Genomic DNA, 23,818 nt, shown 5'->3' on the forward strand with positions numbered 1-23,818 from the left:
GTAATATATTACCCCACAATAAGAGAGACCTACAATGATATGACCATCCTTGATAAGCAACTGGTTAGTGATGGTACGGAGGTAAAACTCCCCTTTAACAGGAAGAAGCTTCCCACAGAACCAGGATCATCTTGGGGCAGCCATCTGAAACAACCATGTTTGGTCAGGGGGAAGAGAGTGTTTTGGTCAAAAGGAGGAAAAAATGTCTGCATGTCAGGATGTATCTGATTAATGCGTTTTTGTCCCCCTCATCTTTTCTAAGCAGCCATCGTGACAATGTTGACTCAGTCCCTTGCATGTAATGCAATACAAACGGTACTAAAGTTCAGGTAGTAATGGTTGCTCAGAATCCTTGCTGTTTTTCAGTTTGCTTCCCCTGTATGTGATAACCCAGGTCATCAGTCTTCCGGAGGGGGCCTCCAGTTCCCTCAGGTGGCACCTTTACTAGCCACAAATTTCCATTTCAGTCTGTCCTGGAAGGTCTCAGGAGAGCAGAGCATACCTGTGCTGCCTTCTCCAAGAACTTGGAGAAAAACCTAGCCAACACATTGATTCTGTCCTTCAGTAAAAAGGAGCATGTGTTGATGTGAACGTAGGCCATTTCTTGGTTCAGCTTCAACTGCACCCCAATGAGTGCATGAGGCTTAAAATAAAATAAAACACTTTTGTATTGATTATGTTATAGTTGAAATAATGGATATTTATGGATTCTGATGCAGTCTTCTCTTACTTTACAGTGACTGCATGGATGTTTGACAAAAAGACAAGTTATATTTGGGTATAGTTTGTACAGCTGCAAAGAGTGAAACTACACCAAAGTGGGGGAGTTAAAACAGAGCGGTAACCTCAAGATCCCTGTAAAACCTACCACGTGGTTAGCTCTAGTCTTTTTGGCCAACCAGTGAGACTCATCCCTCAGAAGTCCAACCTGACTCTTACTTTGGGTGTTTCCCTTTTACTACCATACCGAGCACCTTAGCATGGGATTGTGTCCAATCCAGCTTAAGGACACAGTCATGACCTCATGTTCCTTAAGTTCCTCAGTCACATGTCAGCTAGGTTCCACCATGTGACAGTAAATATTCTTCTTGATTATGCTAAAAAGATTGATGAGCAGTTGAAATATTTTTAAGCTCATAAGTATGATTTAGAATAATGACAACAAATAATATTAAGGTAAATTAAAAGTAGATGGTCCCTACATAAAGCAGAAGAGCATGATCGTGCTTTATCTAAATAATGTATGGTATATTCAAATTATTTAGAGTACAACTATTTTATTCATCTTAATATATAGTTTGACCCAATACAATTGTCTTTACAGCATTTTAGAGGTTCACATGCCTTTGTTTTCTTTGTTTCATATTATAGTAGGGTTACAGTGTGTCTTTACATGTATCTTTTTTAAGTATTTCCTTTCGTAGCGTAAACGGCAAACCAATCATTAATAATGTGTCTTAAATGCTGATCAACAACAAGCATTGGCCAAAAGGTTAGAAATATATATTATTATTAAATACAAACAAAGCAATAATGACATGAAAGAAAAGTGCACTCGACACCGTTTTCGTGCCACATTTTATTTAATTGTGGTTTCTCAAGCGTACTAAGAGCATTTGCGTACTTTCACGTTGATACGTGTTGGGTTAAATCATATTTCAATATACTCGTCCATAATACAGTGTTTGCCTCGTTCACCCATCCCCCATGCCGGCTTCTAGGGCTTTCGTGCCTGCTTGTATCTCAGAGGCTGCACTGAGCATGCGGGAAGTGAGCGAGGAGCCTGCGCAGAGGCGGCGCTGTAGAGCCGCACAGGCCGGTCTCCGCGATACAATCTGCTGAGAGGGGGGGGTGAAGGAAAAAAACCAACTGGGTAGGTCGCTCTTTGTTTCTGGTTAGGAGGAAAACGAAGAGACTTTGCAGCCGGCGACACTTCAAACATCAACTTCCACCACTTGTGTAAGTTCGCTTTAATTTTTCTTTGGGCAGTAAGGGAGTTTTGTGTGCGTTTCACGCTGCTGTTAGAGGATTGTTGAGCTTTCGTGGGGTTTTTTTTTCCCTCTTCGTTACAGAAAAGGAGACCGACATTACCGTGCCGCTGCTGTGGCGCGACAGTGTGTAATGAATGAAAATTGTTTTTGGAAATGTGCTAAGAGCAGAGCGCTGAGCCAGGGGTACGGGAGGCGCGTTGGATCAATCAGCTTGGTAGATGAAGGGATGCTCTAACCTTTCACATGTCGCCGCATCTCGGCCACTATCTCGCAAAACAACACGTCTTTTTTGCCCTAATTGGCCTCGGAGAGCATGGCCGGCTAGGCTAACTGAACTAGCTCGCTAACGAGCCAGCCGACAAGTCTTAAATCCGGGTTGTGTTCCTTGTAGAAATACTATTGTTTTAGTGTTATTTTCAGACGGAACCAGCAACCCGGTGAATACCACTACAATTGTGTTGCATTACGAATTGGAGAGAGTTAAAGTTAACATATATAATGTAACGTAAACTTTAAATTCTGCTAGGCCTGGCTAACGTTAGCCAACAATAGCTAGCCTAACTGTTATTGGCTTATAAATGTAAACATTAGACAACTGGACTTTGGCAAAGTTTTTATTATTATGCTGTTCTCCCGTTGATTTAAGAGAGGCTCTGTTTTTTGTTTTTTTGTTTTAACCAAAGGGTTTAATTTGTGTCATAATAGGGCCTCTTCTAGAGGTGTCTCGTAACAGTTTTCTTCCACGAAGTGATGTTCAAGTTAACTAATTGTGCTTTAAAAAAAAAAAAAAAAATCCAGACAAAGTTAAATCCCTTGTGTGACACACTTGACCTTTAAAAGTCAGATATTCAGCAAAAAGTATATGAATTATCTAGTTCCTGTCAGCAGCTGCCCATCTGTACACTTCAGCAGAACATCCAGGAGTGGACATTTAAATGCTATAACGGCATAAAAACATCAGTCAGCTGTCTGTAGTTCATGTTTAATGGTACTAAGCACTACGACTTGTGTATTACACCAAGTGGCACATTTGGGGGGGGGGAACAGTGACGGTATCACTTTTATTTTAAGTCATTTCACATCTGCAATGAAGCATCCAATATTGAACGGCTTTATAAATATACTATTGTCTTAACACAGAGCAACGTGAAACATGTGAGACTGTGATCAGATGTAAAGATGTAACAATTCAGATAACCAGTTATTCATTTAAGTCAGCAGGCACAATGAAATAATGTGCTCATTTATTCTTGTCTCACCAGTGCTGGTTTAAAATATTCAGTTTGGATTATTGGTCAGATGAAATAAGCATTTGTAAAACATTTTGACATTTGATTTCAGGCCATAACAGGGGAAATTTTTAACTTTTAAAAATGTTTTAGAGTTTCTTCATCTTCTTCCTTTTTTCTTTTTTTCAAAAAAGCACTGAAAGATTTCCATTTAAATTTTTCTATTATTTCATTTAATTTTAAACACAGAAAGTTTGTTGTATTTTTTACTAGTGTCTAGAATTTATTTGAAACACCTTTCCTTTTAAGTAACTAGAGTAACATGCATACATGTGTTTTCTTAATTCTTGTTGTAATGTCTCTTTTAAGGGTACTTCCTGCAGCCACACATTCCCAGTTCCCCCTTAGAGATGTCCACTCCTGACCCCCCTATGGGAGGGACACCTCGCCCTGGTCCCTCCCCAGGCCCAGGGCCATCTCCAGGAGGCATGATGGGGCCAAGTCCAGGTCCCTCACCAGGCTCGGCCCACAGCATGATGGGGCCTAGCCCAGGACCTCCAGGATCTGGACACCCCCATCCTCCACAGGGACCCTCAGGATATCCTCAGGACAACATGCACCAGATGCATAAAGTAAAACAAAAAACGACATTTTGTCAAATAATGCAATCTTCTTGTTGTTAAAACATGCATGTGATTATTTTGAATAGCTTAAACACAGTAATATTTATCATTAGACAAAGTGAGTGGTTGTGGAATCATTTCTGTACTTTACATACTTTACGTGTCTTTCCTGTTAATTGTTTTGTGCAGTGTGTTCCAGTGTCACACTGCACAAACTTCAGTGTTTGTTTCATTTATGATTATTCGGTTTCATTTATGCAGCCAATGGAAGCCATGCATGAGAAGGGAGTGCCCGATGACCCTCGCTATGGCCAGATGAAGGGCATGGGCATGAGACCAGGGGGACACAGTGGGATGGGACCCCCTCCGAGCCCGATGGATCAACATTCCCAAGGTATGTTGTGTCACACAGAAAAGTGCTTCATGGTAATGTGTGTCAGGACTAGAGAAAGGTGAAACCTAAACTAACACCATAGTGTCATGTTGATACGTTTGTGGTAAAGTCTGCATCTTCAGTCCTCTTCTAACTTGAGTTAATGCACACTGAGTGAAGAAAATTTGAACTCACGGAACTTAGTTCTGGCCCTGAAATGCTCTTTGCAAAAGAAACCAGTAATGCAGTTGTGCTGGTATACAATGTGCGTGTGGAAACCCATCCAGCCGGTTTCTCCTCTTGTGTTGCTGTTCATGTAGCAGCAGTAGCAGACAGCGCTGGGCAGGGTGACAGGAGGGGCGGGGTTTAGGGGCTTCCCCTTTCAGACAACAACAAAAGCAGCTGCATCTACAAAACCAGTCAGCAAGCAACAGAGGTTGTTCAGAGGGAGGAATATAGAAGACACCACAGCAGTGTTCGAGTTTATCTATAGTACATGGAGATACAGCCACCTGGTTCTCTTATTATCCTTATTCAACATATTTTTCTTGTTTGTTTGTTTGTTTTTAATTACAAAAAACCTTCTTTAACACTTCAGAGATAACTTTTTGCCATACCCATTGTGCCTCTGTTCTGTTTGCAGGTTACCCCTCTCCATTAGGAGGCTCGGAGCACGCACCTAGTCCCGTCCCAGCCAACGGCCCTCCTTCTGGTCCCATGATGCCTGGAGGCCCATCTGGCCCGGGAGCAGGCCCTATGGAGGGAAGTGGAGACTCAAATCAGGGTATGGGTCAACCGAATCGTGGTGGTCCCCAAGGGCCAGGGGGCCCCCCTGTTGCAGCAGGTGGTGCAGGTGGACCCACTCCCTTCAACCAGAACCAGCTACACCAACTCAGGGCACAGATTATGGCCTACAAGATGCTGGCACGCAGTCAGCCTCTACCAGAGCACCTGCAGATGGCTGTGCAGGGAAAGAGGCCCATGCCAGGGATGCAGCAACAGCCAATGCCTAATATGCCACCTTCTACAGGGCCCGGAGGTGGCCCGGGTGCTGGGCCGGGACCAGCTCCAGCAAATTACAATAGACAACATGGTGAGTTAGAGGGGTTTTTTTACGTTAATTTATTGTACACAAGTTAAGGGAAGTTAAAGGAAAATCTGAACCTTTGATCATGATCAAGGTTATTATAGTTAACTAAAACTAAACTATCCAATCCAAATTATTTATAAAGCACTTTTTAAAGACAAAGCAGCAAAAAATTACACACAAATCAGCAGCAACAACAATAGTAGTAGTAATAATAATAAATAGAAGGTTAGAACATGCCACTCTCGTTCTATGATAAGAGCCAAATAATAAAGATGAGTTGTAAGTAGGGCTGCCACAAACGATTATTTTGATAGTCGACTAGTCACCGATTATTTTTGGAAACTGAGCTGGGCTGCGCTATGAATTCTGGGACAGAGCTACTTCTTCTTCTTCGGGGTTTAACGGCAGCTGGCATCCTTGTACATGCAGTGCTGCCATCTTCTGTTTCAGTCTGTTATTACACTCTTAAATCCTACTACTTATTCCTGCGTCTTTTGTGATCTTACAAAGCTTCAAATGACGCGTCGACTATTAAATCAGTCGTCAACGATTTTGATAGTCGATGTAATCATGACTAGTCGACTAGTCGTGGCAGCCCTAGTTGTAAGATGTGTTTTAAAAACAGGTAATGAAGGAGCCATGCTAACATGGGCCGGGAGTTGGGGCGTAAAAGGCTCGGTCGCCCCTGGTTTTCAGCCGGGTTTTAGGGACAGCCAGGGGAAACTGGTCCATGGACCTTAGCAAACTTGAGGGAATATATGGAGTTAGAAGCCAAGTATTGTATGTCAAAATATAGAATAAAATCTTTAAATGGATCCTAAACTGAACATTGAGCCATCCCTTGATATCTTTCAGACTCTCCAGTTGTGGTTTAGGAGAGCTGACATTTCTTTTTATAGGCATGTAAAATTGGGTGTCATCTGCATAAAAACAGTAGCCAAGGCCATGTTTTTTTTTTTTTTTTTTTAATCAGGCTCATGGGAAGAAGGTAGAGAGAAAAAATGACTGGCCAAGGTTATGTGTTTGGTAGATGAAGGGCCTGAACCTACCTGAACCACTCTACAGCTCTACCTTTGATTCCCACATGGTGTTCTCTTGCTTGTTTTTTTAAAATTACATAACCATATCATTCTTAGTTTTTAAGTGCATCAAAAGCAGCAGCAGTAAAAGATCATTAAGAAATCTTCAAAGTGCAGATTCGGTGCTGTGAACAGTTTTAAAATGAGACCAGGAAGTTTCCAGAATCCTCTGAGAGTCTATGAAAAACTGCAACTGTAAAAATACAGTTTTTGCTAAAACGTTTAGCCATAAAAGGCAATTTTGAAATCAGTCTAAAGTTAGAGAGAGGCATCCATGTTTGCTTTTTTTAATCAATGGATGAACCACAGATGTCTAAAACAAGTGGGTACAACACCAGAAGTGAGTCTGCTGTTAATGATAGATTGGACATTTGGACCAATAGTCTCCCAGAGCACATTAGTGGTGCAAGATGCTGGTTTGATCTGAGTGACAATTTTCTTCAACTGGGGAAGAGACACAGGTTCAAACTGGTAAAAAGCAGTGTAATTTAAGTCATCTAGGTAGCTCTGTTTTGGAAGTTCAGTTAACGCTAGAACTGTGCTTTGGAGTTTGTACATGTTTCGTCTCTAGGGGCCACCATAAATATTTATATATAAACATACATAAAGAAAACCACGTTTTTTTTTTTTTTACATTACTAATTCCTTTTGTGCATAATTTTATATTGTTGTTGATAATTAATTAATTAAAGCAAAAAAACCAACCTGAACAGCCGGTTGGGAGCCGAAAGAGCCAGCTCTTTTTAGTGAGCCGAGCCGAAAGAGCCGGTTCTCTAAAAAGAGCCAGAAATCCCATCACTACTGTGAATCAACTGCTTTCAAAAAGCTCTGGTTATATTTTACTATCTGTACTAATTTTCCCAAATCTTGCTCCTGACATATGCCATAAATAATTATCAAACATTAAAATTAGCACTGAAAGTAAATAAAAACTAAATATTTTCAAACAATAAAAACTAAACTGAAATGAGCAAATTCGCTCTAGAAACTAACTGAAACTAAACTGGATTAAAAACAAAGTTGAAACGAAGTAAAAATCAAACCTAATAATAACTAATAAAAAAAAAAATACAAAACTATAATAACCCTGCTCTTGATCCCATGATAATAATAATGCATCTATCTAAATGGCAGGAGAGATTGCACAATGTTCAGCATTTACAAATTATGTCAAAAAACAGATTAATATTATTCTGTTTTTGTTTTAGGTATGGTAGGTCCCAATATAGCTCCTCCTGGACCTGCAGGAGTTCCTCCAGGTATGCAAGGCCAGCCTACGAATGGACCTCCCAAATCATGGCCTGAAGGTAAACCCAGGTTAAGCACCAACTTCACACATGTGTATTTTGTTCATACCTACAATTAAAAATAATCTTTCCTAAATTTCTCTTTTTTTAGGACCAATGGTGAACGCTGCTGCCCCTTCCAACCCTCCCCAGAAGTTAATTCCACCCCAGCCCACAGGCCGACCTTCTCCTGCTCCTCCCTCAGTGCCTCCAGCAGCCTCCCCTGTTATGCCCCCTCAGACACAGTCGCCAGGACAGCCTGCACAGCCCCCTCCCATGATGCTACACCAGAAGCAGAATCGCATAACCCCCATCCAAAAACCTCGTGGGCTTGATCCAGTGGAGATCCTCCAGGAGAGAGAGTACAGGTGAGGAAAGGGAAACGACGTGGAATGGCAAACAATACTGAGCTACACAGCAAATATTTTGTCCTTGAACACGAATGATGAAAATTGTCAGGAGCCCATTTCTTGCTCCCTCTAATATGACAATTTATGTTTGGTGAGTGTGAAGGAAAAAGAATATCGGCCTAGATATCGAAATATCACTAAATATTGGCGTCGGCCTTAAAAAGTCCTGTACTGCTCGGGGTGTAGTGGACAGCATAAAAGTATTGGCATTATAGTAAGATTAAAAAAATCTGAGAAACTAGATGTTTCCAGTTTGAATAGGAAATTAAATCCCTGAACTGATGACACACAGCCATCCATCACTTTGAGGGTTCTTCTACTTTTGTATGGAGGGAGAAAAATAATGGTTTCAACTTTAATCTTTGTAATATTTCTATTTTTAAAATTTTCAGGCTTCAGGCTCGTATTTCTCACCGTATACAGGAGCTTGAGAACCTGCCTGGCTCTCTAGCTGGTGATCTACGCACCAAAGCCACCATCGAGCTTAAGGCCCTTAGGCTGCTTAACTTCCAGAGACAGGTAGATAAACGTATCTGCTGATACCTGCAAATGTGTTTATAATCCAGACAACTGAACTCTGCATATTTAATCAGCTTTCTCTTCTCTTCTTTACTTTTCCCAGTGAAAAACTTATATTGTCTTCCTTTTCTGTGCTTGTAGTTGCGCCAGGAGGTTGTTGTTTGCATGCGTCGTGACACTGCTTTGGAAACTGCCCTTAATGCTAAGGCCTATAAACGCAGCAAACGGCAGTCTCTACGTGAGGCTCGTATCACTGAGAAGCTGGAGAAACAGCAGAAGATTGAACAAGAGCGCAAACGGCGCCAGAAACACCAGGTACAGACGATTTCTAAAAGATCTTAAGGCGTCTAATTGGATGTTTTATATTGTGATATTTGTTAAAACAAATATGATGAGGTGTAGTTGATGTAAAGAGTCTAATTTAATCATTTGTTTTTCAAAGGAATACCTCAACAGCATCCTGCAGCATGCCAAGGACTTTAAGGAGTATCACCGCTCCATCACAGCAAAGATCCAGAAGGCCACCAAAGCTGTCGCCACCTATCATGCCAACACTGAGCGCGAGCAGAAGAAAGAGAATGAACGCATTGAAAAAGAGAGGATGCGAAGGCTGATGGTGAGACTTTCTCAGTCTGTCAAAATGAGTCTGTATCTGCCAGAAGGAGCACAGTCTCTGAAATGAATGATAGGAATTATATTTGAAGTTTATTTGTGTCACAAACTGATCTGACCTCTGTGCGAATCTCCTCCCAGGCTGAAGATGAAGAAGGTTATCGTAAACTTATCGACCAGAAGAAAGACAAGCGCCTGGCGTACCTGCTACAGCAGACAGACGAGTACGTGGCCAACCTCACTGAGTTGGTGCGCGCGCACAAGGCTGCACAAGCACTCAAAGAGAAGAAAAAGAAGAAGAAGAAGAAAAAGAAGGTACATGAATTAAATATAGAAGAGTGATGTAAAATTTCATCCACGTAAAGAGAAAAAAAAAAACTAAAATTATTTGATGCTTTCAGAAGCCCGAGGCTCCAGAGGGAGCTGCTCCTGCTCTGGGACCTGACGGAGAGGTGAGTGTCAAACAGTAAAATTACTTTAAGGGAACTCTACCATAGAGATCACGCCCATTTTTAATGTGTATCTTTTGTTGTTTTGGTTTCCCTCCTTTCCTCTCCCAGCCTTTAGATGAGACTAGTCAAATGAGTGACCTGCCAGTCAAGGTCATCCATGTAGACAGTGGAAAGATCCTGACGGGTGTGGAAGCACCCAAGGCCGGGCAGCTGGAAGCCTGGCTTGAAATGAACCCAGGGTAAGCGTCAAGTCTGTCTTGATTTCTGTAGAAATGATTTAAATTCAGTGTCTGGAATATCTGTGCAAAAGCCGTGTTTCATCCTCCAGCAAAACAACAAGGCACTCGCTTATCTCTTTTTCTATCCTTATGTTCCTTTTCAGATACGAAGTAGCGCCACGCTCCGACAGTGAAGGCAGCGGTTCAGAAGAGGAAGATGAGGAGGAGGTATGTAATGCAGCTTCAGATTGTGTTTGTGGTGGTGGAGCAGCTTTCTGACATCCCGTTTTGTTTTGTATCGTCAGGAGGAAGAGGACGACCAGCCTCAGACGTCTTCAGCTCCAACAGAAGAGAAGAAGAAGATCCCCGACCCCGACAGTGAAGATGTATCAGAAGTGGATGTCCTGCACATCATTGAGTAAGACAGTTGTTGTACTTTATAATTATCCTCTGTTTATAACTGGTTGGGTAATTATAATATTATGAAATTTACATGAATCATGTCTTTTCTGCTTCCATCAGACACGCCAAGCAGGATGTAGACGACGAGTACGGCAGTGCAAGTTTCAACCGCGGCCTGCAGTCCTACTATGCAGTGGCTCACGCTGTCACTGAGAAAGTGGATAAACAGTCCTCACTGCTGGTCAATGGGCAGCTCAAGCAATACCAGGTAGCCCATCAGGACACAGAAAAGAGCAGCATAACATTAGCATTGTTGGATTAGATTTTAATGGTGGATTATATAAATAAATGTTGGATAATCTGAGTAAACTGAATCTTATTTGAACCATTTACTGTTCAGATCAAAGGTCTGGAGTGGCTGGTGTCACTTTACAACAACAACTTGAATGGCATCCTGGCTGATGAGATGGGTCTAGGCAAAACGATCCAGACTATCGCCCTCATCACTTACCTCATGGAGTACAAGCGCATCAATGGGCCCTTCCTCATCATCGTACCTCTCTCGTAAGTGTGAACGTGTCTCCTCGGTTCCCTGTTGAAAGCATCGGCTTAAAAATGACAAATGCACGTAGAAAAGGCTGCTTTTCCTCAATCAGAGCTGTTCTTTTGTTTACAGAACTTTATCAAACTGGGTGTATGAGTTTGATAAGTGGGCACCGTCTGTTGTGAAGGTTTCCTACAAGGTCAGTGATGTTGCATTAGTACTTCAGTCACGCTTTGCTCGCAACATGACGAAAACACTTTATACCAAAGACCATTTTTAATTCAGTTATTCGGTTTACTTAATATCTGTTTATCTTTCAGGGGTCTCCAGCTGCTCGACGTTCATTCGTTCCAATTTTACGTAGCGGAAAGTTCAACGTGCTGCTGACCACATATGAGTACATTATTAAGGATAAGCAGGTGTTAGCAAAGGTAAGACAGTCCTGTCACGTCTTCTTCCAGATCTAAAGCTTGCCTTTTAAATGGTAGTCAAAAGCACGCTGAATAAATGCCATATCTTCTTCACAAAGATCCGCTGGAAGTACATGATTGTGGATGAAGGCCATCGTATGAAGAACCATCACTGTAAGCTGACCCAAGTCTTGAACACACACTACTTGGCGCCACGACGTTTGCTGCTCACAGGAACTCCGCTGCAGAACAAGCTCCCCGAGCTCTGGGCCCTGCTCAATTTCCTCTTGCCCACGATCTTCAAGAGCTGCAGCACCTTCGAACAGTGGTTCAACGCCCCGTTCGCCATGACTGGAGAGAAGGTGCGTTTACAGTCTGGTCGGGATTGTTGGAAATAGTTGTGGAGACTTTCTTATCAGCGTTCTTCTCTCATGTTTCAAGGTTGACCTAAATGAAGAAGAGACCATCCTGATCATTCGACGTTTACACAAGGTGCTCCGACCTTTCTTGCTGCGGCGACTCAAGAAAGAAGTCGAGGCGCAGCTGCCAGAGAAGGTCAGTGTGCACAGCTTCTGCCAAAACATATTCAACACTGAAATATTTCTGCTCAGAACAGGTCAAAAAATTTAGTTGCCCTGCTGAGATTTCCCCTTGTTGTTGTTCTACAGGTGGAGTATGTCATAAAGTGCGACATGTCAGCTCTGCAGAGGGTTCTGTACAGACACATGCAGGCCAAGGGAGTCTTGCTCACAGACGGTTCAGAAAAAGACAAGAAGGTGAGCTGATGTCTCAAACTCGGTTCTTTTGTGGTCATTTAAAGAAAATTTGAAATAATAGACGCCTAATGTATCCTCCTCATTTTACAGGGTAAAGGTGGCACGAAGACCCTGATGAACACTATCATGCAGCTGAGGAAGATATGCAATCACCCCTTCATGTTCCAGCACATTGAGGTACCAGACACAAACACCACCATTTAAATCATGATACCAGTAAATCTTTTTAAAAGACAGTAGAACAGATGTTTTAAAGCTGAAATACAAAAACAACATATGATATTAATCATTTTTACTTGTTTGCTTTTACAGGAGTCCTTCTCGGAGCATCTCGGTTATTCTGGTGGAATCATCACAGGGTACGTAAAGCTAAAAACTGTGTCTGTGGATAAATGTTAGGTGCTCGGTCAGTGTCACTCATATTCTCCTTTTCCCTGTCCAGCCCTGACCTGTATCGTGCCTCTGGAAAGTTTGAGCTGCTGGATCGTATCCTGCCCAAGCTGAGGGCCACCAACCACAAAGTGCTGCTCTTCTGTCAAATGACCTCACTCATGACCATCATGGAGGACTATTTTGCGTACCGCAATTTCAAGTACCTGCGTCTGGATGGTGAGAACCTTTTGGCTGTTAACTATAAGAGAGTCATATTGAACTACTGGGAGTCACTAACAAAGCGTGATGTTTTCTTAGGTACCACCAAAGCAGAGGATCGTGGCATGCTGCTGAAGACGTTCAACGACCCCGCCTCTGAGTACTTTGTGTTCTTGCTCAGCACCAGGGCTGGAGGTCTGGGCCTGAACCTGCAATCTGCTGATACTGTCATCATTTTTGACAGTGACTGGAACCCGCATCAGGTACTTTATGTGCACAAAGAAGTTCAGGAAATGGCCTGTTTGTTGTGAACATGTTTGCTTTCTGCACAGCGATTCCACCTAAACTGTCTGTGCGCGCTCCCTACAGGACTTGCAGGCCCAGGATAGAGCGCACCGTATCGGTCAGCAAAACGAGGTGCGCGTGCTGCGCCTCTGCACCGTCAACAGCGTGGAGGAAAAGATCCTGGCAGCAGCCAAGTACAAGCTGAACGTGGACCAGAAGGTCATCCAGGCCGGCATGTTCGACCAGAAGTCTTCAGGCTATGAACGTCGGGCCTTCTTACAGGCTATTCTGGAGCACGAGGAGCAGGACGAGGTCGGGGCTCGAGGAGGCTGCCGCACTAGGGGGGCGTGGGTGGGTGTGATCTAAACCTGTTCCCACATCGCCCACCCGCCCACGTCCGCCTGTGCGCTGCCCCACCTCTTCATTCTCTCCCTTTCCCCCCCTTCTCCTCTTTCTGTCTCTTTTCCTTATTTTCCCCTCTTTTCTCAGGATTTGTGAGCTTTCATCAATCCAGACTTCTCCCTTTCTCCCCTATGTATTTCTGCTTCTGCACAAACCTTTGATGGTTAATATGATACTTTATCCTTCACTCTAACATAAAAGCTTTTCCCGTTTTATATTTTCTTTCCTTTTCCCCTCTTTATGGCTTTAAACTCTTTCATGCAAAGTTAAGGATTTGTTTACCTTTACTTTTAGTATCAGTTTCATTTGCACAGCGTTAGTCATCTAGTGCATCCTGTAACTGCAAGTGATATTTAAGAGTGTCTACGTAAAGCATAGTAATGTTCAATGAATTGCTAGTAATTCATATTGCTGCTTGGCTTTCCATTTGTGCTTGAGAGTCATTAGTTCAGAGACTTGGGTCTGAGGTGCCACAAATCTGCAGTCAGCCATCGCTCATTCAGCCCGTCTCATTTATCTGCAGGAGGAAGACGAAGTGCCTGATGATGAGACCGTCAATCAGATGATCGCGAGGAGCGAAGAGGAGTTTGAACAGTTCATGGTTCGTCTTGGTTTCATGTCAGTTATTAGACACTTTAAAATTTTTTGAATCTGACTCTAATCGCACTGTTTTTTTGTTTTGTTTTTCATTTCAGCGTATGGATCTAGACAGACGCCGCGAGGAGGCCCGTAACCCTAAGAGGAAACCCCGTCTGATGGAGGAGGACGACCTGCCCGGCTGGATTTTGAAAGACGACGCTGAGGTTGAGAGGCTAACCTGCGAGGAGGAGGAGGAGAAGATGTTTGGCAGAGGGTCGCGCCAGCGCAAGGAGGTGGACTACAGCGACTCGCTCACAGAGAAGCAGTGGCTCAAGGTGGGATGAGTCCCAAATACTGACAGCTGAATCGATATTAGGTCTTTTTCACTAGTTCAGCCTCTACTCGGTTTCGGTCATTTTTCATTACAGTAGAGTTCCACCTAATGTGCGTAGGGTTGCTATAGCAATGCCTCTGAAAGTCTGTGATGTCATTTGTATGCGACACAAACAGTACACATCAATAGAGCACATTGAGGCTACAGTCTATGGCTTATTGTTGGTTTTTGTGTAGCCATTTCTCTCGTTGCCGGGTTTTAAAAATGCCAGTTCTGGCTTTCGTAAAAGAGTCGCTCTTACAACTCGTGGACCTACAACTCACGTGTTTCTATTAAATGAGTTTTCAACTGTATTCCTCTTTGAACAGGCCATAGAAGAAGGCAATCTAGAGGACATTGAAGAGGAAGTGCGTCACAAGAAGACGACCAGAAAGCGCAAGAGAGACCGTGATCACGACGGTGGCCCGGCCACACCCAGCTCCAGCAGCGGCCGCGGGCGGGACAAGGACGACGATGGAAAGAAAGCAAAGAAACGGGGTCGCCCACCTGCTGAGAAGCTCTCTCCTAACCCTCCATCTCTCACTAAGAAAATGAGGAAGATTGTTGACGCTGTCATCAAATACAAGGACGGGTGAGGAGACCGCTCTTCTGAAGAGCGCAGGATTAGCAGAAGGGGTGAAAATTTAGTTTGATTGCGTTTTTAACTAACTTGTCTCCTCGTCTTTGCAGAAATGGCCGACAACTGAGCGAAGTCTTCATCCAGCTCCCATCTCGCAAAGAGCTTCCCGAGTATTATGAGCTCATCCGCAAACCAGTGGACTTCAGAAAGATCAAAGTGAGGATCAAAAATTACCTCATCAATGGGTTTTTTTAAATATATATATGTATTTCTTTTTTAGATTCCAACTTATTAAATCCTGCATATCTGACTGCTGCCTGTTGTTTCTCTCTCCGTGCATCAGGAGCGGATCCGCAGCCACAAATACCGCAGCCTGAACGACCTGGAGAAGGATGTGATGCTGCTGTGTCAGAACGCCCAGACTTTCAACCTGGAGGGCTCTTTGGTGAGTGATGCTAGCAGCACACGCTCACCAGTGTTTGATATATTCAACTCATTTAACTTACAAGTTTTCCTATTTTGGAAGCTAACTTTGTTTCTCTCTTTAACCATTTATTTATTTATTTGTTTTTTTTAGATCTACGAGGACTCCATTGTGCTCCAGTCCGTCTTCACCAGCGTGAGACAGAAGATCGAGAAGGAGGATGAAAGCGAGGGAGAAGAAAGCGAGGAGGAAGAGGAGGAGGTGGATGAAGGCTCGGAGTCTGAATGTGAGTATCGGAGGGGCACGGTAGCTTTTATAGCATCAGCGGGCGGTGAGGCTCACTCAGCATTATTTTGTTTGCAATCTTTGATCCCTCATCAGGTCGTTCAGTGAAGGTCAAGATTAAACTGGGCCGGAAAGAGAAGGGGGAGAGAGGAGGGAAAGGACAACGGCGGCGGGGCCGCGGAGCCCGGGCTAAACCCGTGGTAAGCGACGACGACAGCGAGGAGGAACAGGAAGAGGTGAGAGCAGAACAGGAGAACGAACACACACACACACACACACACACACACACCAAAGCTTGAATCTTCTGCATTCATGTTAATGTATTTAAATGACAGATTTTCCCGTCACAACGACAGAGCTTTGAGTTCCCTTTTAGAACCTGTTGGAAAGAATGAGCAGAAGAACGGTTCTGCATTCACTCTCTCAGATGTTTTCCTGTTTTAAATCATTAAAACAAATCCTTTTGTGACACACAAGTATTTGACACAGGGGCTTTGTTTTAATGAATATATTTTACATTTGAATTTCAGTTACACAAGATTTGTTTTTAAAGATATAATCTGGATTATAAAACGCAGCCAAACTGACCATGATTCAAATTCTTGATACTATTGAGCAGCTATTCTCTAACAACTTCTCATAATCATACATTTTGTGATGGTAAATAATGTTTTCTTGTTCATTTTACAAACTTAAAATACCAAAATCAAATACATTGATCATCATGATGATTGCCACATCTTTAGTCTGGTGTGCTGGTAATGGAGATTCCCTTCAGACAGTTCACAACAACCCAGTCATTCTATTCTAGGTCTGAGCTGGGATCATTTCCACGCCACTCGTGTTTTGTGGTGTTTGCGGTACTTTTGATGGGCACTCTGTGCTTGTGTAGTCTCAAGGTCTTGTTGAATAGTGAAAGTAAATCTTTGTTTCCGTTTCCTTCAGGAGCGTTCAGCCAGTGGCAGCGAGGAAGACTGAAGTGATCCGCCTCCTGATTGGACCAACGACCCACTGAGCCCTTGACTGGACTTTATATATTTTACTTAGATACTGCAGATTGAGTGGACAGGCCTAGTTTTACCTAGATGAGCTGATTTTTAGTGAGACAACTGTATTCTCATTAAAGCATACCATTAATTAAAAAACATAATAAAAAAAACTAAAATATGAAAGCTATGAACCCTCCACTTCCATATTTAAACCATTTTCCCATTATGAATAGTAGTGTGTCTCTTTACCCTTGTTTTTCTCTTTTCTGTAAGTGGGAAAAATGACAGAGCCTGAATTATTATAGACTGACGGCCATAAAGACAGCAAACTGTTTTTTAAGTGGTATTAATTTTGTCGTCTTTTACTTTTTGGGACAAGAGCGTACGTGTGAACCAGGACTCGCTGCGTTCTTTAAAAGCCCTTTTTGAATGCATGTCGTGCGTGTCTGTTGAAATGCACCTGGATGTGTCTTCATTATTATCTGTGTTTAATTTAAGACTACAAGCGGGATCACGGTACACCCCCCCCCCCCGCCCTGCAGACCCTTCCTGTCAGGCTGTTTGTATTGGGGGAGGGAGGGATTGGACCATTTTTCTCGTGTCTGTGGCACTGGATTCCAAAAAAAGTACAATAAAGGCATCTCATAATTATTCATTGTTGTCGACTGTTTCAAATACACGCTTAGCCTACAACCAAGTGTTATCAAGCCTGGCTGTCTGAGTGTATTTATACACTGGGACGGTTAACCACAAAATCAAACACATTTATTAGTTCCCATTTCTTAAAAGCATGACTTTCAGATACAGTTCATGTGTTGTAGATATTTTTTCATCAATAGCTTCACTATGCGTCTATTTATAATCTATTCAGTAATAGATTTTTGGTATCATCCTATTGGTACAAACAGGTTGCTATCAACAAAGTGCCCAGACATACCATTTAAAATGTGTTTGTTTTTTGTTTTTTTTGAGTTCATATTTAATGCTTGAAGTGGTTTAAACAACAAAGGTGTTCCTTTGAAATGATCGGGTACGAGGACGGGACTGAAAACGAGTGAAAAAGCAGCCAATGTCCAAAGAACTTTGAAAGAGCTTCAGAAAGCTGGAGAACTTTTCTCAACAGATTTGGCTCCTTGGAAGCAAAATATTTGAAAGTGACAGGAGACTCAAGACTTTTGGGCGGTGTTATAGAAATTCAGATAGAAATATTAAATTATGATGTTAAAGCAAGGGGTGGATGGATAGGAATAGTGGAATAGTATTAAGTCGTGCACTCTGTCACTTCACAGTAAAAGGTTTCCTGGTTCAGATTCCACTAGGGGGCTTTTCTGTGTGGACTTTGCATGTTCTCTTTGTGCCTGGTACTGTGGTTTCATCTCACTGTCCAAACTCTAAATCAGCCATAGGTGTGAATCTTTCTATGTACACTGAACAAAAATATAAACGCAACACCTTTGTTACTGCTCCCATTCCCCATGGGATGGACGTAGAGACCTAAAATTCATTCCAGATACACAATATAACCATCCCTCCCAAACAGTGGTCACAAATCAGTCCAAATGTGTGGTAGTGGGCACATCTGCCATATTGAGATAATCCATCCCACCTCACAGGTGTGCCACATCAGGATGCTGATCTGACATCATGAGTAGTGCACAGGTGTACCTCAGACTGCCCACAACAAAAGGCCACCCTGGAATGTGCAGTTTTTTGCGCTATTGGGGGTCTGGGGACCCAGAACCGGTCAGTATCTGGTGTGACCACCATTTGCCTCATGCAGTGCAACACATCGTCGCATGGAGTCTATCAGATTGTCAATTGTGGCCTGTGGAATGTTGGTCCACTCCACTTCAATGGCTGTGCGAGGTTGTTGGATATTCGTGGGAACTGGTACACGCTGTCGTATACGCCGGTCAAGCACATCCCGAACATGCTCAATGGGTGACATGTCCGGTGAGTATGCTGGCCATGCAAGAACTGGGACATTCTCAGCTGCCATCTGCCCTGAACAATGTGAACCATGATTCATCCGTGAAGCGCACACCTCTCCAGCGTGCCAGACGCCATCGAATGTGAGCATTTGCCCACACAAGTCTGTTACGGCGACGAGCTGGAGTCAGGTCAAGACCCCGATGAGGACGACGGGCATGCAGTTGAGCGTCCCTGAGATGGTTTCTGACAGTTTGTGCAGAAATTGTTTGGTTGTGCAAACCAATTGTTCCAGCAGCTGTCTGGGTGGCAGGTCTCAGACGATCTTGGAGGTGAACCTGCTGGATGTGGAGGTCCTGGGATGGTGTGGTTACACGAGGTCTGCGGTTGTGAGGCCGGTTGGATGTGCTGCCATATTCTCTGAAACGCCTGTGGAGACGGCTTATGGTTGAGAAATGAACATTCAATGCACAGGCGACAGATCTGGTTGACATTCCTGCTGTCAGCATGCCAATTGCACGCTCCCTCATTGCTTGTGGCATCTGTGGCATTTTGCTGTGAGACAAAACTGCACAAAACTGCACATTCCAGGGTGGCCTTTTGTTGTCAGATCAGCATCCTGATGTGGCACACCTGTGAGGTGGGATGGATTATCTCAATATGGCAGATGTGCCCACTACCACACATTTGGACTGATTTGTGACCACTGTTTGGGAGGGATGGTTATATTGTGTATCTGGAATGAATTTTAGGTCTCTACGTCCATCCCATGGGGAATGGGAGCAAAAACAAAAGTGTTGCGTTTATATTTTTGTTCAGTGTATGTCTCTGCCTTTTGCTTTCTCATAGCTGGGACAGGCCCAAGCTGCCAACTGCCCTAAACTGGACAAGCAAGTAAGAAAATTGATAGATTACATATAAAATACAATATTTCAAAGTCAGCAAAGCACAAACAGAATCAGAAGTTGCTTATTAAATCCAGTAAATGCAGTTTGTGTGTGGAATTTATATTTGAAGTTATTGTAAAATCTTCTGAAAATATATTCAGAAATTAAAATGTTTAATTCAGTGTCAGCTCCCCTCCCTGCTGCCAGTGTGTTATATCATTTACTGTAGGCAAAAAAAACAAAACCATTAGTTTTCTACTTCCTGTCAGTGCTCGAGATTACCAGTGTTGCATTAAAAATGTGCCTGACGTCTTTTAGCAACATATAGATAGATCTAAATGTTTATTGTGTCTTTTTGTCATTGTTACAAAACAATATTAATCTGAGGTGTAGCACAGATTTCAGGGACCCTAATAGAGACTGTCTCTGTGAGCACAGTTTGAAATCTCCCCACACATACTCACCATACGAAGTCTACAATTAGTATCAAGCTTAACAGTGTTATTTTCTTTGTGTATAAAATGAAATTCTTACACAAAGAAAATTTCCCCTGAACAAAGACATTCAGTTGCATCCAGAGAACAAGGCGTCACTAGAAACATGACTTGCAGAAACAGAATAAGCTTTCATGACATTTTGAACTTTTACAGCATCGGATTTTTGAGTCATTACTGGAAGTATCTGCAGTATATAACATGTTTGTTAGCAACTAAAACAATATGGCAGTAAGTACCCTATTAAGTAAGCAAGTGCTGTTTAATTCTAAAAAAATAATTTAACACTGATGTTTTCATTCAGTGCTCATCGGTTGGTTGGTGAGGTCTTGATGCTTGGGGTGGTGGTGTCACTGTTCATGCAGGATTGATCTTCTCTACATTGCATGTAGTGAACAAAACAACGTCTTCTTCTTGTTTTTTAAGATTCTGTAATACATTACAGAATCGGTCTTCCTGCCGATGCAGCTCCAGTTGTGTGAGCTCTCTTTCATTGTTCTCTGTTTAAGGGGATTGAGTATAATCTGCATGCCATATAGACAGGCTTGATGTTATCTGAAAAAACGCACAGCAGACTTGAGGTTCCCTTTTGTGGCTGTGGTGCTGCCAGCTGCCAAGAGGCACCCTTAACGTCTTTCATGAGACCCTCAGCCAGGTGTCAGGCAAAAGCTCCCGCTTTGATTGGCTGACACAGCTTCCAGTTCAGTTTCAGTTCTTCCTTCTGCTCCTCAAGATGCTTTAAGGAGTTGAAGGAATACTTTTGAATTTGCCTCCTTGCACGACAACGTGAACGTGTGCTCCACCGTCTCATTTTCACAGACCTGTGTCTCTTGGAGCCAAGGTTAGGAACAGTTTATCTCGGAGTTTAGAAATTTCCGCCAGGACACAGTGAACAGTTGAAGCTTTTTCTCTCTGGGTTCAGACTCTGACATTCTTGAAGGAGTGAGTCTTCAATTAAAGACAGGCTCAAAGTATTAGTGCCAACAACCTGTAAACTAAAGAAGGAAGACCATCGGAATACCGTTAATTCTAAAAAGATCAACAAGAAAGAAAGTTACAAAAAAATACCAGAACCTAAAAAACAGATCTAACAACATACAATGTGTTTATTACCAGGATCCCACAGAAAAGTCTTTTCTTAGAAGAGTGCTGGCAGATCAACCTCACCAAGGAGAGGCCATGAAGCAGCTCCTCACAGGAAGAAAGAAATGGCAGGAAACATGGTTCTAGTAAAAATGTATCATTTGACTTACTTAATAATACCACAGTAACCTCTTAAATCTCTGTGTTCTCCTCACATCATGTCTGTTATGTGATGGAAAAAACAGGAGATTGAGGGAAACTACAGATAAGAGAGATTCAGGAGAAGGTGCAGACACAAGAGGGAGACAACCCAACCACAGAAATACATTAAAACACATAGAGTATGTGCTCAGAGACACACAATATGTGTGGTACACTTGTACAGGACTCTGTCTACTGTCAGACCAGGGAGAAGAGGAGCAAGGAGACCATGGCTTCAAAAATGAGGAATATGATCTCACCCCAACAGACAAATCCTATTCCTCGTGGATCTGCAAAATATAGAATTTAAATGAGATATTTGAGAAATGTATTTGAGATATTTGTACCCTCATCCCTCCAATAACTAATACAGCTTTGTATAATTTTGCATGAATAAAGTAATAAACATTTACAGTGCACCTGTGTCCAGGGCTGTTCACTCACTACTGTATACAAATGTGAGCACATTTATGCAACGAGCCTTGTTCACATGTATGTTTTACTATGTGAAAAATACACCAATACACCTGTTATTCATACGAGGATTATTGTATACATTTCTTAATCTAATAAACAAATCAGTAAAAGTGAAAAAAGTAGGGAGCAGCAGACACAGACCACATTCATTCATTTATTAATTCATCTGTTAGTTAAGCATTACTAATCATATGATATTATTTCCTCTTACTGCGCCCAGGGGCATTTGTGCTTTTGCTGCGATGTTTTGATTTGGTTAGCATGTTGGGGCGATGTCCCAGCCATAGACTGCAAATGACAGAAGGATGTAGCCCTTGTAATATCCCCCTTTGGTTTGTGCAGTCCTGTTTTGAAGCTTTAAGTTCAGCATTCTGTTTGCCTCCATGCTGGTTTTCTGAAATGCCACAAGTGGAGTTGATCTGACTGAGAAAACCGCCAGTTGACATGATGGTGACTTTCCACTCATAAGATAAATTGTACTCAGCTTTGAGTGCTCCTAGCTGACACGAGTGGCACCGGGTGTGGTCTTCTGCTGCTGTGGCCCATCTGCTTCATGGTTCAGCATGTTGTTCATTCAAAGATGCTCTTCTGCACATCTTGCTTGTAACGACTGTAATTACTTTTACCCGTCTGGATATTTTCCTCTGACTTTTGGCTTTCTCTCCCAGCGAGCTGCTGCTCGCTGAATGTTTTGTCTTTTTCAGACCATCCTCTATAAACCCCATAGATGGTCATGTGGTCATCTCAGTAGTTTCTGAAATATTCATACCAGCCCATCTGGCACCAACAACTGTGTCACATTCAAATCCACCTAAATCCCCTGTCTTTCCCTTTCTGATCCTCAGTTTGATGCAAAACATCTTGACCATGTCTGCATGCCTAAATGCATTGAGCTGCTGCCTTGTGATTGGCTAATTCGATATTTGCATTAAGAGCAGCTGGTCAGGTGTAAAAAAGTTGCTCCCGGCTGGCCGCTAGCAAGACTGAAGGTTTCACACACTTATGTACTCTCTTTTGTGGTTGCTATTTCCTTTTTGCAGTTCCCCTGTAAATATTGTCTGTTGAGATGTATTTGTATCACTCACTTCCTGTACTACAGGATATTTTAGCTTGTAGTTACTTATCTTATTTTCAGGAGAAATGTATCTTCTGCCAAGAAAGTAGTTATTGTGCACTACTGATCCATGGAGCCACACCCAGCCATAACAACATTTTAAAAAAATTCCAGTAATGTGTCCTCGCTCTGGCAGCAGTTCCACTGGTGTAGCTGAACACACAAAACTGTTTCTGAAATAGTTAATACAGCTAAAAGCTGTGACTTCTCTATTGTCCCACTGTGGTGTCAGAGCAAAGGTGAAGCCGAAAACTTGCTTCATCTGGAAGAACCAGATTTAAGGAAAGTAAAAGTAAAAAAGGGGGGTTGGAGATGAAAATTTGGTTAGTTTTTAGGGAGAAACGACGATTGAGAAAAGGGTTGTGGAGACAAGAAGAACCAGAAATTGTTGACAGAAGGTCGGGAGGTTGGGATTATGCATAACGAAAGAAAAAGAAGGCAAATCTGTGCTGGCGAAAGGCCATGTGTGTTTTTGCTAGTAAAAAAAGAGAAAGAAAAAAATGCCAGTTAGCATAACTTACTGACATAGTTTCAGCGATAGGGTGTGACACAAGCAGAGGATGGGGGTAACTGCTGTTTGTAGCCGCTCATCCAAGGAAGTTAACAAAGGTCTGAAAACAATGCAATTAAATGCAGGGTTAAAGGTGTGCAGGCTCAGTCTGAAGGACTGGGCAGAAAATGTTTAGTACAGGACGCTTGTGCTTAATAAACTACGACACTACGTGGTTTTATGTTATTGTCATAATTTTCCATTTTCCACCATTAGCGTGTGTGTGTGAGAGGTCCTGAAAGATCCTGTTCTTGTGACTCACAAACTGAGATTAATACCAGTTTGTTCCCACAGTGTCGCACACGGTTTCCCCCAGGCTTTAAATATTACATGTCCAATATTATATTACATGTCCACCAACAAACTTGATTGTACACTTCCACATGTAGTGACTGTGACGCAGACTGTCTAGTTTTTCGTTTTCAGAATTCCTCTTGTGGATCTTTTAGCTGTGACTACACATGCTGGTGTTCTTTGTGTGTCTCTCTGACTTTTCTTTTTTTTTTTTTTTTGTACAGATTTATTAGACAATATAAATGTTAAAATGATGAAAATACTTTT

The 23,818-nt window shown here is 42.5% G+C and overlaps 1 protein-coding gene across 4 annotated transcripts; it reads left to right on the forward strand.

Annotated features, from left to right (window-relative positions):
- The first annotated feature begins 1,730 nt into the window (after positions 1–1,730).
- On the forward strand, positions 1,731–17,173 carry smarca4a (SWI/SNF related BAF chromatin remodeling complex subunit ATPase 4a). 4 transcript variants are annotated; one of them, XM_076882965.1, is made up of 34 exons: positions 1,731–1,959; positions 3,590–3,852; positions 4,105–4,237; positions 4,860–5,309; positions 7,594–7,692; positions 7,784–8,039; positions 8,474–8,600; positions 8,742–8,915; positions 9,043–9,216; positions 9,354–9,527; positions 9,617–9,664; positions 9,773–9,903; positions 10,047–10,110; positions 10,188–10,300; positions 10,405–10,552; positions 10,685–10,848; positions 10,961–11,027; positions 11,149–11,259; positions 11,358–11,600; positions 11,680–11,793; positions 11,907–12,014; positions 12,105–12,191; positions 12,327–12,373; positions 12,457–12,623; positions 12,705–12,868; positions 12,975–13,241; positions 13,816–13,893; positions 13,988–14,206; positions 14,574–14,836; positions 14,935–15,040; positions 15,168–15,269; positions 15,402–15,534; positions 15,630–15,769; positions 16,479–17,173. In XM_076882965.1, the coding sequence occupies exons 2-34, from the start codon at positions 3,631–3,633 to the stop codon at positions 16,509–16,511; spliced, it is 4,926 nt and encodes a 1,641-aa protein (XP_076739080.1). In that variant the 5' UTR covers positions 1,731–1,959; positions 3,590–3,630; the 3' UTR covers positions 16,512–17,173. The 4 variants fall into 4 exon arrangements, with proteins under 4 accessions (XP_076739080.1, XP_004563019.1, XP_076739081.1 ...); XM_004562962.4 differs by having other exon boundaries at positions 1,732–1,959; positions 9,614–9,664; XM_076882966.1 differs by having other exon boundaries at positions 1,734–1,959; positions 12,975–13,202.
- Positions 17,174–23,818: the final 6,645 nt, after the last annotated feature.

The sequence above is a fragment of the Maylandia zebra genome, linkage group LG4, assembly GCF_041146795.1.
Source record: "Maylandia zebra isolate NMK-2024a linkage group LG4, Mzebra_GT3a, whole genome shotgun sequence".
Lineage (NCBI taxonomy): Eukaryota > Metazoa > Chordata > Actinopteri > Cichliformes > Cichlidae > Maylandia > Maylandia zebra.

Excerpts from the sequence above, each read along its gene's own strand:
- smarca4a (XM_004562962.4), top strand. The coding sequence starts at position 3,631 with ATGTCCACTCCTGACCCCCCTATGGGAGGGACACCTCGCCCTGGTCCC. Across the intron at positions 9,665-9,772 it reads CTCTGGGACCTGACGGAGAG|CCTTTAGATGAGACTAGTCA; the intron begins GTGAGTGTCAAA and ends TTCCTCTCCCAG. Across the intron at positions 13,242-13,815 it reads GCCGCACTAGGGGGGCGTGG|GAGGAAGACGAAGTGCCTGA; the intron begins GTGGGTGTGATC and ends ATTTATCTGCAG.